The sequence below is a fragment of the Anopheles funestus genome, chromosome X (assembly GCF_943734845.2).
Source record: "Anopheles funestus chromosome X, idAnoFuneDA-416_04, whole genome shotgun sequence".
NCBI lineage: Eukaryota > Metazoa > Arthropoda > Insecta > Diptera > Culicidae > Anopheles > Anopheles funestus.
Genome location: NC_064597.1, coordinates 9,047,972 through 9,065,400, shown reverse-complemented (window position 1 = coordinate 9,065,400; position 17,429 = coordinate 9,047,972). Strand labels below are relative to the sequence as shown.

The 17,429-nt window shown below is 44.9% G+C and overlaps 2 protein-coding genes across 8 annotated transcripts in view; one reads left to right on the top strand and one right to left on the bottom strand.

Moving 5' to 3' along the window:
* LOC125766914 (uncharacterized) overlaps window positions 1-17,429 on the top strand; it is a 393,268-nt gene that overhangs the window by 52,991 nt on the left and 322,848 nt on the right. The gene's annotated exons all lie outside the window — the stretch shown is intronic.
* LOC125766579 (irregular chiasm C-roughest protein-like) overlaps window positions 1,493-17,429 on the bottom strand; it is a 76,620-nt gene continuing 60,683 nt past the window's right edge. For all 6 annotated transcript variants that reach the window (XM_049432697.1, XM_049432719.1, XM_049432676.1 and 3 more), the window contains exons 3-8: window positions 9,034-9,616; window positions 8,422-8,951; window positions 7,558-8,340; window positions 7,203-7,459; window positions 5,332-5,573; window positions 1,493-5,218 (exon numbers count right to left, since the gene is read on the bottom strand). In XM_049432697.1, coding sequence (XP_049288654.1) covers window positions 4,797-5,218; window positions 5,332-5,573; window positions 7,203-7,459; window positions 7,558-8,340; window positions 8,422-8,951; window positions 9,034-9,442 — 2,643 coding nt within the window. In that variant the 5' untranslated portion in view covers window positions 9,443-9,616 and the 3' untranslated portion in view covers window positions 1,493-4,796. The remainder of the gene's footprint in view (window positions 5,219-5,331; window positions 5,574-7,202; window positions 7,460-7,557; window positions 8,341-8,421; window positions 8,952-9,033; window positions 9,617-17,429) is intronic.

Here is a 17,429-nt window from a genome sequence, read left to right as displayed (position 1 = left end):
ATTTATGAAGTATTAATGCGTTTGTTTACGTCGTACGCCAACGTACGAGCCAAAAACCCGGGTCGAACGGTTTTTACGCATACGGTAAGCGATGGGGCCAATTAGAATGCTCTCAAAGCGAACACACGGGCAACGTTGACGTTTGCTTTCATGCTTGAAGAAGACACTCGTTATTGATTATGTTAGTCGGACGGTCCCAGTCAGGCGAAAGAAGCGTTTGAAAATTAGAAAGAAATAGTTTTTAAGATAAAAAAAACTATAACACAGGATAAAAAAATAGCCTTTCACCGCCGCGTAACGAAAGCCGTGAGAATAAGCAACAACAAAAAAATATATTCTTTTCCGCTTAAAAAGCTTTAGTAAGCCAATGATAAATATCCGTGGCCGGCTCAAATGAAGGACTTAAACTTGCAGCAAGAAAACAGGCTCACCGAAGATAAGGCTAAAAACCAAAATCCATTCAAGGCAAGTCGTTTCATCGCAAACGGAAAACCTTTCTGCAACTTGTTTCATTATTTATCGAGAGCGAGAGAGAGAGCAAAACAAAGACAAAAGAAAAGCGGCAACATGCAACATTCGGGTCGAAATCGCGTTTTGTTTTGGTGAGTTGTTTCGTTTTTTTTTTGGTGTGTTTCTATTGCACAGACACGCAGAAAAAAAAGGGAAGCGATATTGTGTGTATCATCAGCTCGGTGAATTTATACCGTCACACCCAGCACCGTTGCGAAAGCGCACAGGCCCGGCAACCGATACCGAGATGGCTGTGCAAAAGTTTTTTTCTTTCTCCTTTCCTTCTCCCTCCCCGCTCCCCAAAAAAAGCAGAACCGAAGAAATGCAAAAACCATTTGCATTCAAATTGACTCCGTCCTTCCTTCAGCTCGCACACGGATCTTTCGAGCTCTCTCTCTGTGTGTCTGTGAGAGAGTCCTTTTGTTTTCGGATGCTATCGAATCTGGGTGCCTCGGTGCGGATAAAAAAACCCCCATACTAGCGAAAGGTTGTCAGTTTTTAAAATCTGTTTCGTTTATTTAAATGAGATTCAATTGACTTTCAAATACTTAACGCTATAGTAAAGAATTTTACTATGTACAAATTGACAGTTTTGTTCACGTGTTTTTCTTCTACTGCTTCACTTTTTTCTTATTCCGTTTGGAGAGCGACGAAACTGACGTGCGCCCGTATAGCGGCCTTATAGAAGGGATCTATCGGACGCTAGACTGTTCCCTTCCCTTGAAAAACGTTTGCTGCTTCCACTGGGTGTAAGCCTAATAGTGTTGCTTGATAGTTATAATAATAATAATTATAACACTTCTTACCGGATTTGGTGAGGAGGAGGGGAGGACGGACGAGGAAAGGGAGGAGAGGTGGGGGGGAAACAATAGATTTTATATGTATTATAATACAGTTGATTTCCTTTCTTTTCACTATCTATAAGCATAGTTCTATATATATATCTCTTTCTCTCTTTCTTTCTCTCTCTTTTCTCTCTCTCTCTGTCTCTCTCTAGTTGTATCTTTAATATAGATGCAGTGTATGTATACCCTATGTATATGTACGCGTTTTCTCATACATACGCAAAACATTCGTATGCTTCTATTCGTTTTATGTACAAAAGTTCGATAGCCGTAATAGCAGATTTGATACTGGCGTACAATTATAATGTATGTATGTAAATGTATGTATAATATGTTTTTAGCTTTTAGTTTCATCACTGTTTACAAAAAAAAACAAACAGATACCTTTAAAATGTACTGAACGTCACGTGCAGCTCGGGACAGTTCGGGATTTATTTTTTGTAAATTTTCTTACTTTTTTCTTCTTCTTCACTTTTTTTTTCTTTAATTTTTCGTACGTTCTTAATCCGTAATGGCATTGCTAGGTATATATATATACACACACACAAGCACAGGTGCACTCAATTTTAACCCCATTTCGAATGGTGAAAAAGAAAGAAAAAAAACACAAAGAAAAAAAAACGCACCCATATTTCGCTGGTGTCATTTGTCATCCAGGTGACAACCACCGGGCGCCTCCATCAGTAAATTCACTAATAATTTTAGCTACAATATTTCACCATCCTTATAAACCGATTGACGTGTTTTTTCCTTGTTTTTGTTTTTCTTCTTTTCTCTTTTGACTTTTTTTTTGTGTGTTGGGGTTTTGTGCACCTGATTGTGTGTGAACGTACCGATACGATATGCCGTGTTCGGTTTGCATTTTCATCTTAACGCGTAAGTACTTACTTTCTAAGCTTGAATGAATTTGAACGATTTTTGTTTAATGAGAGGAAATGGTTTACAAAAAAAAAAAAATACAGTACCTAGTTGGGGCGCCTCTAACGATACGATTTCAGTCGAATGGCCTAGCGAGTGTGGAGGTGCATTGGTGTAACCAATACGCTCCTGGAGTTTCCTGTTTACCAGTTTGCCAAATCACGCAACTGATTAGTGTCTAAAACCCTTACATACTATTTGTTCTACAACGAGATGCACCAGCATATGAAATCTTAGCGATGACATGTGTGTTTAAAAAAAAAAGAAAAATCATACAAAAACCCCCGCTGCGTGTTACGGGTGCTGCGTTTAAAATTAAAATCTATACATTTAAAAAACAATTTGGTATATTCTCACATGATGCTCCGGCCGGTGCGAACCTTCTCAGTTACGGGGAAAAGAAAAAGGGGTTGGTAAAACAAAGCGGGGTGAAAAATAGTCGATTAAAACATCTTCCAAAACCGCACAAACACACGCAAAAGGTACACCGGGTTATAGCCGTGTATCTTCGGTGTATTGTAATTAATTTTTCTCCCTCTCTCTCTCTCTCTCTTTTCTGCCCCTCTTTTTCTTCTTATTATCACTACCTAATAATTGTTTCCACCGTGCCGTGCTGTTCACCGAAGTATGGAAAACGTATCGGAAGGGAAGGTGCGTGCGGGCATGTGTGCGGTTAGAAGAGTTGTTGCAGTGTTACGCCTAAAGGTAGGCAATCGTTGTTACATTTCACACTAAAACGCTACCTCAGCATGCGAACGCGTCGCTCAGCACACAAACACACACACGCGCACGCATGAAAAGGAGTAAAAATGGAATAGGAAATGAAGCGTCAAAGCGGGAAGAGATGTTTTTTTTGTGTTGTTTTTGTTTTTCGCAGCACAAAGTCACACTCCGTTCGAGGTGCAAAAGCATATGTTTGGCCTTCGTTTAAAATATTCTTCCGCCTAGGCCGGGGTCGGTTTCATTGTTTTTTTTTGTTTGTTTGTTTGTTCATTTGTTTTGTGTAGTATTTTTTTTTGTCTTCTAGCGTCATTCAATTTCGCTAAACATGTGTTAAAGCTAAAGCTTGCTCAGCATCTGTCTGTATCGCTGTATGTGTGAGTGCGGTTGCTTTGTTTGTGTTGCAGCTTCTGATCATTTCGCTTCTTTGTATATTTGTGGGTTGTGTGTGCATACGTGTTATGGAGTTTGCTTGTGTGTGTGTGTTCGGGTGTATTTTTTATATTATTAAAATCTTGCTAAATTTTTAAACGTGTTTCGTGAGCTCATTGAGCTACCCTGCGGGCAAAGCAAATTGTTCTAAACCGGCTTCCATCGTAAGCGACACTTCAATGTATATATATAAACACTCGAGTATATATGCACACCCGGCGAGTATACACGCATATATGTATGTATATATGTATATATCTCTATAAGAATACATAAGATTTTAGGTGAATTCCTTTACCAACATGCGAAATTCGGCTATGCGATTTTGCTTGTAAATTCCTTTTCTTACGCCCATCAGTTTTCCACGCTGCCACCATGTGTAATATGTCTTTTTTTTATTTGGTTGTGTTACGTTAATATTTTTCTTCTTCTTCTTCTTTTCTTTTATATGCTGTTGTGTTTGCTGTATCGTTTTATCGTTTTTTTTTTGTTTAAACTTCTTCTTTTTTTTTTTCTTCATCTTAATAAGGCCACACATTTTGAATTGAAAGTTAGAAAGTAAAACGTTCCAAGTGCTGCTTCGTAACGATTGCAGTAAATGCAAACATTCTTGCAATTAACCACTCCATATATATCGTGTGTATGTGAATTTGTGTACGTGTATGTGTGTGCGTTTCTGTAACTTCCAAATCCGTGGTGACACACGGGAAGAGTGAGAGACAGAGACGGAAAAGACGGAACGCTGCAAATGAAAAAAAAAATACTCTATGGCAATATGCCGATCCAATAAACAACACCAATTTGCTACGTTCAGTACAAACTAAAGCACCAAAAATTAACATGCTTGTTTATATATCTTTTACTGTTTTTTTTTAATAATTTGCCTTTAAGAAATATTGGCGTTTTAAAGGCATAAAAGCAACATAAAAAACACACACACGGGAGCAACAAATTTTAGTTTGACATCTTAAGATTAATTGTGTTTTTTTTGTTTGATTTTAAAATCATGTAGCACGTGTTGGTGTAACAATTCACTTCACTCGTGGGCACAAAACGGGAGGGGAAAAAAAACGAGACGTTTTTTGCACTATTCACAAACGTCTTCCACCTGGTGGCTTGACTTGGCGATAAGAATGCCCCAAATGGATAGGCTGCAATCCACAAGTAATCCACGGTGTGACGTGGATAGTTAAAAACCGCAAAAAGAAAGAAACGTGCACAACAAACAACTGCGTGCATGGGACGGTATTAGCAAGCGAGGAGCATAAAATGGAACAGTGATCTGAGGGGTGGGGGAGTTGATAGTACCAGTTGATAGTACGTTTTCAAGATGACTCGGTATGGCTCGGTGGATGTGTACGGTAGAGTCCGCTAGACGTGGGTCGCTAGTGCACCTTTGCGTATGTCCCCGTTCGCTGGCAGTATGAACTGACCCGGTGCGGGACTGCCGGTTTGACCACCAGCCACCTGGGCACTTTGCTGCTGTGCCTGCTGCTGTACTGCGCTCGGTTGCTCACTACCCGCACTCGTCGACCTGAGCGATTCGGGGCTGGTTAGGCTCGACCCAATACCGATGACACTGCCAGAATTGACACCGATGTTGACGCCCATCAGCAGCGCACTCGCCGGATGCCGACCGGCACTGTATGGTGGCGGGGCCGGCGTCAGTGCCGGATTGGCCGTGCTCGGCGGTGGAAGCGGTGGCAGATGGGTACTGCTGCTACGCAGGTAAGGATTACCGTACGTCGCACTGTACCGTGGATCTATGCTGGGTGCATTCATCAGCGACGTATCTGTTTGGTGCGTCACAAACGAGAGTTGAAGTTATAAAAATCCTTGCTGTCTCAGGAATCCTAGCGAGCACTGCATTGCTCAAGGAAAAGATGAACTAAAGCGGACTACTTACTCATCAGACCAGCCGACAGTGAACCCATACCGTTCTGGATGCTTGGTAGACCATTATCCTGACGTAGTTCACGATTCCGCGTCAGGCTAAGGTTACCGTTCGGTAGCTGCCCGTTGCTGGATATGTGCATCGGCAGGTTGTAGTCCTGTGCATAGTCTACGTACGGCACATAGCCACCATTACTCTGACCAATCTTGGCCTGCAGTGTCGATCCAATACCGTCAGAGTAATCACCCGAGTATCTGTAGATATAGACGTAAGTAGATATATAAGGCGTGTAACGATCATTAGATAATGCTAAGACATATGTTAATAAAGCCTTAATAATAAATTAAGACGCCTAAAAGTATGCAACTAGCATGACCCGAGTATCTGTAGATATAGACGTGAGTAGATATATAAGGAGTGTAACGATCATTAGATACCCGGGTATCAAAATATGGCCATTTAAACTGCTTGAATTGCTTCCACTGCTGGAATCGATGAGCCCTATGTGCCTCTCGCGCGCCCCTATTCAAAAACGTATCGCGACCTCTCGTTCTGTTTTTGATTTTTTGAGCTTTTACATGATTTTTAAGTAGGCGGGGCTGTAGCACCGCTCTACAATTATAGTGTAAGACGTGTAACAGTGTGTGTCATGTCGCATGCTTCGCTGCATGGCAAACACGACGCCACACGAACAACACCGAAGAGGACGACAAAACACGTACGATCCTTCACTGCACACTGGATTAGGGTGCGCGTACGATGCGGCAAACAGCACAAGAAGAAAAAACGATCCTTCACTGCACACAGGATTACAGTGTGCGCACAGCGAATGACGCAGCACAAAAGAAGCACAAAAGGAAGACGAAAACACTATCCTGTACCAACGCGTACAATATGTTTGACACTATTTGTCACCAAAATACACGCATAAACATTCACACACCAAACACAACACCAACTGAATTAATCGTCGTGTGAAAAGGGGAAGAAGTTTCCACAACATGCACCGAAAGTTTTTTCCCTCACTACATTTCAATGCGCTTGCCGAAGCAAGCACGGAGTGAAGGGAAAAAACTAACACCACACGTTAATGGCATGAAAAGGCACATCAACTCTACATAAATCACAACACTGGTCAGCATATTGCACTGCACAAAGCAATCGCGCATACTTGCAAACTTCCGCGCATCATTTACGCACGAACAGATATAAAATTTTCTAAGTTCCACAACACGTCCGCCCTGGACTTAGCGCACAGCAAACTGAGCTCGTGTCACAGTGTGGGATGAACGCTAGAGTAAGGACGCAGGATGAACAATATAGGTCAGAACGAGATGGAAACAATTCTAGCTTCAACAAACTCTGTCGGCTCACACACACAATCAAGGGTTTCATGCTTTTTTTCGGGTTTCGCCGTCGTTTTCCATGTTCTTCTTGATCTTTTACCGTAATTCTCTCAAATTTGAGAGAATTTGACCGTAATTCTCTCAAATTTCAGGTCTCTTTGTCTGCCGGGTAATGCTAAGACATATGTTAATAAAGCCTTAATAATAAATTAAGACGCCTAAAAGTATGCAACCAGCATGACCCGAGTATCTGTAGATATAGACGTCAGTAGATATATAAGGCGTGTAACGACCATTAGATAATGCTAAGAAATATGTTAATAAAGCCTTAATAATAAATTAAGACGCCTAAAAGTATGCAACTAGCATGACCAGAGTATCTGTAGATATAGACGTCAGTAGATATATAAGGCGTGTAACGACCATTAGATCATGCTAGGAAATATATTAATAAAGCCTTAATAATAAATTAAGGCGCCTAAAAGTATGCAACTAGCATGACAAAATATACGAAGGTACGAAATCTTCACAACTTACCTATAATCGTTGGGAATGCGTACGGGTCCGGCAAGTGGTACACCTCCACCACCATTTACAGGTGCACCGCCTCCACCACCACCACCACTGTTGTTGCTACCTCCACTCGACGAACCCATCATGTTCATCGCGAGCCGCGTTGCGATACTGTCCGTACCGGAGCAAGTTTCCGAATATTCGTGATCCCGATCAATCTTCAGATCGCTCACATTAGACGAACGGTCACTTTCCTTGCACGTCTTTTCCGTCATGTAATGCTGCTTTGTGTGACGGGAAAACCAATGTAATGTTAAGTCATTCGTTATGCGCTACAAAGTTAGAGGGCCAGAGTTCGTGCCTCGTTCTAGCTACTTACGTCCGTAATAACATCCGCTGGCGGTAACTTCTTGTTACCCTTGCGCTCGCAACAGCACAGGCTGACCACTAGCACGAACACGATGGTGATGAATACGACCACCACGATGAGTATTACAACCGGGAGAGACGATGACTCCATCGGTGCGAACTGGATCTCGAGCGTATCGCTACCGTACTCGTTCAGCACGGTACAGTTGTACACGCCAAAGTGTTGCCGCTGGCTTTTGCTAATGATCAACGTTGATCGTACACCTTCCGGGGATGGATTCTCCAGTATGGTGTGATCGTTTTCACTATTCACCTCCAGCCCGTTGTACGTCCAGATGACCTGTTTCGCCTTCGGGATCGAGATCGCATCACACTGGATCTGGGAGTTATCGTTAACGGAGCCGTACTGTTGACGGGGTGACCGTATTGTCGGTGGTCCCTTCAGATGGACGGCAGCGGATGCCTCAATGTCCGGGAAGCCACGCACGCTTGCCTTGCAGTAGTAGTTACCGGCCGTTTCGCGTGTCGCCATGAGGGTGATGTTCGCCGAGTTCGACACGATACGGCTCGTGTCCTCGTGCACCCAGATGATTTCTGGCGGTGGGTTACCATCAACGTCACAGGTTAGTGTGACTTTCCGGTCGATGTCCGTCTCAACTGACTGTGGCCGTGTCCGAAACGTTGGACCATAGCTGATGTCCAGTATTTCGCTTTCTTCGCTCTTCCCGACGGCATTATGTACTTCACACTTGATGACAGCATCGTGATATGCCTTCGAGACGTTGTGTATTACCTGTGGAAAAATGGATCCAAGACGAGCGAGTTCCTTCAGTATTCCGGTATCTCTTCCTGAGTTACGCTTAACCACACTTACCATCTCTGTCGTATAATCCCCTAGAATGGGTTCATCAGCCTTATACCATTTGTAGGTGACTTCACTAGGGTTAGCATCCGCTCGGCAGGATAACCGTACCTCTGCACCTTCCGGAATTCTACCACCGGACAAAGCACCTCCAATAACGGAGACACTTACCTTCGGTGCGTACTTCACCTCCAGCTTTAGCTTCACGGACCGGTACGTCCGATCTGCCGTGTTCTGTGCCTGACAGGTGAACGACGTATTATGGTGCTCCTTTTTGGGAGTTAGCTTGAGGATTGATTTCGCCGTAAAGCGCCCAGTATCCGTCATCGGTTCCTTCACATACTCAATACCGGACGTGAGCACATTGCCCAACCCATCGATCCAAGTAATTTCGGCAGCCGGTTTACCACCGACCGATACACACTCCAGCTCAATCTCACGATCCTCGGTCGTGACCAGGAAATCTCCCTGCACTATTTTTGGCGGTTCCGGTGGAACTAATACTGTAAGCGTGGCAAATCTCGACCGTATACCGGGAGTACCTGTTGTTGCAGGTGAAATGAAGGTTCGTTATTGCAAGCGAGCGACAAACAAAAGCGATCCCGGCATATACCCCGTACTTACCATCCTTTCCCCGTCCGACCTGGCACTGGTAGCGTGCCTCATCGTCCAACATGACGGGATAGATCTCGAGCGAATAGTCACCTTCCTCATCACTGCCGACCATCGAATAGCGATCGAACCCGCTCAGATTACGATGCCATCCGAGCCCAAAATCGTCCTTGGTCCACTGCAGCTGGCCGACCTTCGACTCTACCCGGCATGGCAGGGTTACCCGCGAACCGACGATGGCTGTCTGGTCCTGGGGTTCCATTGCGAACTTTTGCACACCACCGGCACTACCACTGGCACCACCAGCCACTCCGCCATTGGCAGTTTTCGCTGCCGTTAGCACTGTCCGGGATAGCAGGAGGGCGATGGTTGCATACACTAGCACTACGTATCGTAAGCTCATTTTCGAAGTTCTCGCCATTGCTGTGCAAAACACACAGCCTACACAGCGCGCTGTTTACAGCTACAGCCCAGCGATATGGTGTTTTATTTTGCTGCTGTCTTCTACCGTACAGCTTCGGTTGACTCCGTAACGTGCCGGCTACCGGCCTCGATGCATCTCCGAGAAGTCTAGTACGATAGTACTTGCCGGGATCTGAAACGGAAAAGCAAAAAAAAAGAAAAGGTTAAAAATTTCAATAAATAAATTAATTACTGTGACCACAAAATAGTAAAACAATGTAACGATTTAATCGCTTTACACGCAAGTACAGTTACAACTTGTTTGATGTCCGATAAGTGAATCCACTCACCGATCAAGGTTGAAGTTGTAAAATACACAAAAACCCTGGAAAGGAAAACCCAAATCGTTCCACATTCCATCTAGCTTACGGACCCATCACTCTAAAACCTGCTCTGAGATGATTTTGATGGGTTTATTTTTTTACCATTGGACTTAAACCTCAGCTCCATCCCTCCCCCCTCTGGGAGAGGGGTGTAGTAAGTAAGATAGATTCGATAATGTCTTTTGTGCATTGTGAGCGTGCCTTCGAGCGATTCGGGGCGATACAAATCAGACCTCTCCCGACTAAAGATTGATTTTTGCTTCTGGTGAAGGTGAGATGATTCAATTTCTCATTTGAAAGGAAACGAAAAACATGGAAAAACACACTACACCCCTCCTCCCCGTCACCACCCTCCTCCTTCTCCTCCTCCTCCTCCTCCTCCTCATCAAGCCATTACGATTGGGTTCCTCCAAGCTGTCTGCTACCTGTTTCGTGTTTCATCTAGCTTCCAAGGGTGGCTCTAGCTGCTCTAGTGCTCCAATCAGCCGAAAGTGTGAATGGTGTAAAGCCCAACAATTATCTGCTCGGGTGAAGGAAGGACTAAAGAAGAAGAGGAGAAGAAAAAAAACCACCCCAACAACCTCCGGTCCGGATAACCTCGCACGCAGCCGAGAATCATTTGAAGAATCAGATTGAAAGTGGAGCAATCGACCGATTCCGATTGCCCTCCCACCAAAAAGCCCGGGATCTTTTTGGGGGTTTTTGGAGAATGAAGCAATGGTTGTCAGTATGTAAATGACAGTTTTTTTACGACTATTCGATCGCATTTTTGGGGGATTGTGATTTGATTTTATATGCCGCACAGCGGCATGTAAGGTAAAAGGGAAGGCGTTGGAACATCCTCGGGTAGCGGAAGGTGGAACAATGGTATTTGGAACATCGTAGAACGTGCGGTAGGCAAAGCTGCTGGTAATCCGACGACTCCGCACATCTTCCCGGCTTTTGCCAGATTGCGGATTAAGGATTGTGGAGATGTCTACCATTTCTATACTTTGACTTTCTGCTCGTTTGTATGTGTGTGTGTGAGAGAGTCTTCAAACAAAGCGTACTTTTACGACACCCTCTGACCCACCACTCCTCCTCTCACCCCTCCCCACACCTGCCCCCAATACAATGAGAACCACCCACAACAAAAAAACCGATCCCTTACTACCACTAAGTAAGAGTGAACGAGCTCCGTAGCACTCGCCGTAACATTTCCGCAAAAGATCACTGACTTCACTTTCCTCACGCGTACAACGAAATTTCGGTTTCAGGTTCCGCACTTTGGCGTGTCTTAAAAATTTGATTTACTGCAGGTTTATTTATTTTAAACAGCATTTTATGTGCGTCCAGAATTGCTTCACCGATACACCCTCCCTCGCGACCTGTTCTCGTAGTTTTTTTTGAGGGAGGAGTGAGGCGTAGTTTCTTTGGATGTGCCTTTTTACCCCCCCGCGGGTATCTAGTGGGATGGATGAGTTTTATGTCGCTGTAAAACTGTTTTGTTTCTTCCTTCCAAACAAGATTCCGGATGAAATAAAACACACGCACACCACAAATCGAATCGAAACGGAAAGCCGGCAAACGGGACTGGTTACCGAATGGCGATGATTTTGGGAGGAAAGGGGAGGAGGGACAGGGGTCACGCGGGCATCTACTACGCAAAGCCACTACCTGTTTGCCACCAAACAAAAACATGCCATAAAACCATCCGGCCTCCCTCCAAAAAAGATCGAAACAAATTGATTTTCGAGCTCACTTAACCAACCAAGCTAACAAGCGGATCGGATAAGCGAGTAAAGGCAGGGAGGGGGAGGGGAAGGGGCCTCAATCGTGTCCACCGAAGCAGGTTGATTGAAAATAGCCTCCCACCCAGGGCTTTCATTTGGTACGATGGGTACGTAAAATTATGTCTTAATTTTATCAACCATCGACTCCCAAACCACCGAATAAAAACGTGCCGCTCATATGGAATGTCAAGCAGTTTGCCTACCATGCAGGCGCACCTGAGAGTGCGAAAAAAAGCGTGTGGGGAGCTTTTCAAAAGCAAAAGGAACCAGCTAAAAACAAAAAAAATCCGCCAATAGTGGAAAATGAAACCTGCCACCGAAGTTTATCGCAAAAACAGCGCAGTCAACGGCACACACGGTGCGCCTATCGCGCACACAAGTGTTTTTGCCGCCGAAGAAGAAGTTACGGTTTCGGCAGCGGCAACCGGGCGTTTTTGCTTTCTATCGGTTTGCAGCGAAACAAAACCTTCATTGCACCCGGTGACTGGTTGGGGGCCAATTGTTTCCAACAGGATTTGTAATGGGTCCAGCTTATATGCGAGTCCGGCACAAACACGCCGAGAAATGCACACCAAAGTGCCGAACGGTGTCATCTAGTTGGAGAAAACTACTCGCCGAATGAAAAAGGGGGAAGGGGGGCTTTTGTGCAAAATGGTCGAAAGCTCATTCGCTGCCTGGCGCTTTTGTGTTTTCACCAGGGCGCTTGGAGTGGCGTGTCATAAATGATAACACCCATTGTACGCTGTCCAAAGTCCACCGGGAGACCGCCACAAGTCGATTCAATGGTCTCTCGACGTGTGTGTGTGCCTCTTTCGTATGTGACACCAGTGCTGCTGCTGCTGGCAAGGATAAACGTTACACTAGGCGATTTTGCCAAGTGGATTGTCGTGGTAAGGTGCAAAACCCCGTCCGGAACATATGGGCCGGGCGCCGTAGAATTGAATGGCTCGAGGGGAGTTTTCATTCCCCCTCACCCTCACCCCATCCCTCGCGGATCAGAAGACAATGGACGTACAATACGTATGCGCTGGATATGCCGGAACTTTTCATTACATGTGTTCCTCACCCGGGGGGTGGGGAGGGGGGGAAGGAGGAACAACGATGCACGTCCGATCGCACTGGTCCGGCAACGAATCCAAACCAAAAGCCTCGGCAAAACGTCGAAACCGTTGGTGGAACGTTCAATACCTTTTTTTTGTTGTTTTGAGTCCCTAAGAACGGGAGTAGAGGGAGTCACACGTAAAGCCTCCTCGCTTTTTTTTTTAAATACTTCACCCACAGCGGGCACTATGGCACCGTAAAGCGGCAAGATCCATTCCCGATCCCGTACCGGAGGTAGCTTTTCGACCGTGTCGTGACGATTATCATGCTTCTCCTGCGGGACCATTGCATACATTCCGGCGCAAGGTGTCAACGGTTTGTACAACTGAGGTGGGGGGGGGGGGGGGGGTGGTCGGGGAGAGAGAAATGTTTGCGATAAAAAAAAGAAACGCTTCGCCCCGCCGGAAAATGCACATGTTTCGGAACGGTTGTTCCTTTGTTCGATTTCAAGCTCCCAGCTCCAGAAAGGGCATTCACCAAAAGAAAAAGGGAAAAGCATTTTCCCCAAATGGGAAAATGCTTCCAGGCAAAGGACATTGTCCGCCCTGTTTCAAACTGACGCTGTCGAACTTGTGATAGCTCGCGTTGCACGTGTACATTGCCGCTTCCAAGAGCAGCTCCTGGAAGCGATGATCTCCCAGGTGCTGTCATGCTTTTGGGGAGGGAAGGGGATGTGGGAGTTGGGAGCGTTTTAAAGGGATTTTTGTTTTCCCCGAGCACCATTGACAGAAGAGCGAGAGACAACAGGGGGTGAGTTTTCCGCTTTTCCAACGTTGGCTACTCATCTCCAGTAGGCTCATCTACGCGTGAACGTTCGCATTCATCCTTTTGTAGAAAATTTGAATACGTGCGTGTAGAGGTGTACATGCCGAACCGGAGGGTTGGGGGGGAACTCGTAAAGGACGAAAAGGCTATTGAGCAGATCGAGACAGTGGTCCACACTTCGGTTACATTCCTTATCCGATCGGTAACATCACTTCACCTTCACGACACTAACTCTACGGTCTTCCATATTCAAACCAACCCCCACCCCCACCGCAAACCCTGAATGGAGGGTTGTAAATTAAGATAAACGGATAGTATTGCTTAATTGAAATAATTTTGATACTTCAGCAGAGTTGGTACCGTCGTACCGGATACGGGACAGAAGCACAGTGTAGCACCACAGGTTTTGCGAAGGACCACCTCACTTTTTCCAATATCCTCCCCCCAACTCCACCCCCCACGCCTTCTGCGTAAAGAGTAAAGCTCCGCTTAAAAAAAAGGAAGCTCTTTTGAGGTTTTTGTGCAAGCTTAGTCAAACGTCAGCCCTTTTCTTCCCCTCACCCGACCCGTAACACCCCCACCTCCCTCCTTCCCCCAAAGGGTGGGTATTCAGGGCACGCACTCGCATACTAGCTTCAAAGAGCCAAATTGGACAACATCCAATTAGAGATCGATTACCGTCGATCAAGCGGAGTGAGGGAGGGTAGAGGGGTGGAGAGGGAAATAAAATAGTAAAGCAACAACCAGCGAAAAACAACAAGAAAAAATCCACCGAACCTCAATAACGAAAAAAAAGGAAAACAACAGAAAACACAAAAACTGGACAAGGACACTCACGTCCAGTGTGCGTTTTGGAAATGGGTTTTGAAGACCGAAGCTAAGAAGCTTACCGGGTACTTTTATTGGGGAGGGATTTTTTTTTCGTTTCCATTCCACCCCCACCCCACGCACCCCCCTTTCTCTCACCCTCATTTCCCCGCTAGCTTCTGTTCTGCCTTTGGGTTTTTGGGAAAATATTGGAACTCGAGCAGTTTTGAAGAGGAGAGGAAGGGGAAGGAAGGGGGAGGGGGTGAAAACCTCCCGTATGGCTTGACCCAACCAACAACTTCAATTGTCCCTTTTCTCCCTCTCTCTCTGTCTCTCTCTACTACACCGTTTTGCAAGCGAAAAGTTTGCGTAAGAGGCTTAAAGTCGCTCGTCCTTTGTCTCACTCTACGCTCTATGTGTGTTTCGAGTGCTTCGGTAAGCATCTAGCAAATTGTGGAGTGAAGGAAAAGAAGGAAATCGATCTCACTTAACAACAGCGTCAGCAGAAAACCGATTTCCCACCCCCCCAAAAACGCAGGTTGTGTAGTGTTCTAGCGTAAGCATTTTATATTTCACTTTAATTCAAACGTCTTCACTAGTTGGTGGCATTTCTCGTTGACAAGCAAAAAAAAAACAAGGATCCCTCCCCACACCCATTGGTCATCCGGATCAGTGGAGAGAGTTGAATGATAATTTTGTTACAACTGGTACGTTACGGTAACAATAGCAAAAAGTAAGCAAATATATAATGACTACAGAATGTACACCTAACTCCCAGTCGAGACACAAGGCACGTTTCTCACGATAGTATAAGTCAAAGTTTTTCATGGCCCAACTTCTCGATTATTCGGTTGTCAACATGGTAGAGATGGGGAGATTGTTATTTTTTTTTCTCTTTTTCGGGATACATTGTGTTCTTTTTGAGCAGGGTTTTTGGGTGTATGTGTATGTTTTTGTTTTGTTAGAGTGCACACATAAATGTGTAAGTGTGTGTGTGTGTGTGCCTTCTTTTTCTTCTATCTCGAGCTCATTTCCGGGAGCTCATTTATGCGGTCTACGTACAGCATCCAACAGCAACAAGTCCGTAATTAAAAACCCTGAGCCTTCCATATCACATCCGTTTTGTGTGCTGTTGTTTTGCTTTCTCGGTCGGCTCTCGACTCACGAAAAACCTGTTCGGAGCACCCCGAAGGCATTTCCGGTTAGCTTTGTTTCTTACGATTCGGTTTTTTTGTTGTTGTTGAGCAAGGCGTCAGGGTCTTAGTTTTTGTTGTTGCTGTCTTCTTGTTTGGTTCGTTCTGCTGTTTTTTTTCCACCTTATTATTTGCTCGCCTTTTTCCCATTTGCTCCGGTGCCCATTTCCCGTCTGAGTGACATAAAGATATTTAAAACGTTACGTTTCCGTCGTTGGTAAAATTGTTTTTTTTCTTTCTCACCCCACAAGCACACCCGGGGTACACCCAATGCTGTGGTGGCAATGAAACGAAACAGAGGAAATTGCTAAAGCTGCACCGGGCACCATTCATGACGGTGGAGGTCATTTTGTTTTTTTGCCTTTCGGAAACGCGTTTTTATTCGTTTTTGAATGTTTATTATGCTATGGTGGAATGTATTTTTTTTTGTCGTGTTTAGGGGAAATACTTTTCCCAAATAGGTTTCGGCTAGACTGGGAAGACTGGGAGAAGAAAATTTTTTAGCGATTTTTTTAAATTTTAAATGAATTTTTAAAGCAATTACTTAATACCAGGAATAGAAAATGGTAATTCCAACATTTGTAGCTCAGAATTTCATAAAAGCATCTTAAAAATGTGGAAAAAAAATTAAAACTAAATTTTTGTATTGCCCATTGCATAACTATAGGCGCTTTAATATTCAGCTTTGTTTCTTTGTAGATTATTCTACATTATTTAAATAAATTTTATTATTTAAAAAAAATATGAATCTTTTTAAAATTATGTATAATCCGTAGACGTAAGAAAAAAAGAAGAAATCCCCACAGTCGTGTGGCGCGTGGTTCGGCTCGCATCAGCCCGATCGTCATCAGAAGATGAAGCCCACGCCACGCGTACTAAGGTTAAATATTCTCGTCCTCATCACGATCTGGTCGCGATCGTTTCAATCCGTCGTCGAAATAATTGCTCAACTCGTCACCCGTCCCGTACACGGGGGGAGGGGGCACCGATCCACTATTATACACCCGTTTGGAGGGTAGACATTATTACTCCACACCTCACGGAAGCTATCCATTCTGCCTTTTCAAGGTTTTTCTTCTGTGGTTGTGATGGAAGAAGCTTGCGTCGGTTTCGAAAGACAGAAGGCGAAGAACGTACAACAAGATGCGGCACTATATGTAGCGCTTTACTCTTTCCCCCCCAAAAACAGGTCGGAAAGATTGAGAGACATTAATCATGGTACACACCCCGGGGGGTGAGAAGTGGGAGGTTGGGGGGGAGGGGGGAATGGTGAGCGGAAATCGTAAAGGTATAAAAAGGATGGAAGAAGCAACAAAGAAAAAGCAAAAGTATAAGGGAAGCACGCGAATAGGCCGCGACGGTTTTTGTAGAAGAAAGCGCGAACGGTTGCGTGTGCGCGCGCGCGGATGAATCCGGTTCGCGTGGCTCGTTCGGTGCGCCCAATCGATGATGGGCTCGAGCGCGCGCGCGCGCGCACCCGCTACTGAGCTAACTCGCAGCCCGTACGGCATACACCTTCAGTTCTTCCATCCTACAGCACTTTGTTTTTGCCTCGCTTTATCGTCGCTTCCTTCAGCACAAGCCTTTCCGCTGTAATGCTGTACATTAGTGTGGAGATTTTTAACGGATTTTTGCGCTCTCGCGCAAATGGGAAGCAATGTGATGGAACAGCGCCAAAGGGCTTGTACAGCTCATCAAAAAACAAAAAAAAAGGTTGGAAGCCATGCTTCCAATGGGATGGAAGGAGGATGAGATTTGTTTCACCTTCACCTTAATACACTAAGGGGCGAGCGACAATCAGGGACCAAGACCAATGGTAGAATTGATCCAGAGGGATATAATAAAATAAAAACAAAACACAAAAAAAACACACACCAAAACATAATCACAATGATTCCCGGCCTCACCTCACCAACTATCCTGCAGCATCTTCTGTTTGTTAAGATGGTAGAGATGAAGCGCAACCAAAAAAAAAAACAATTCGA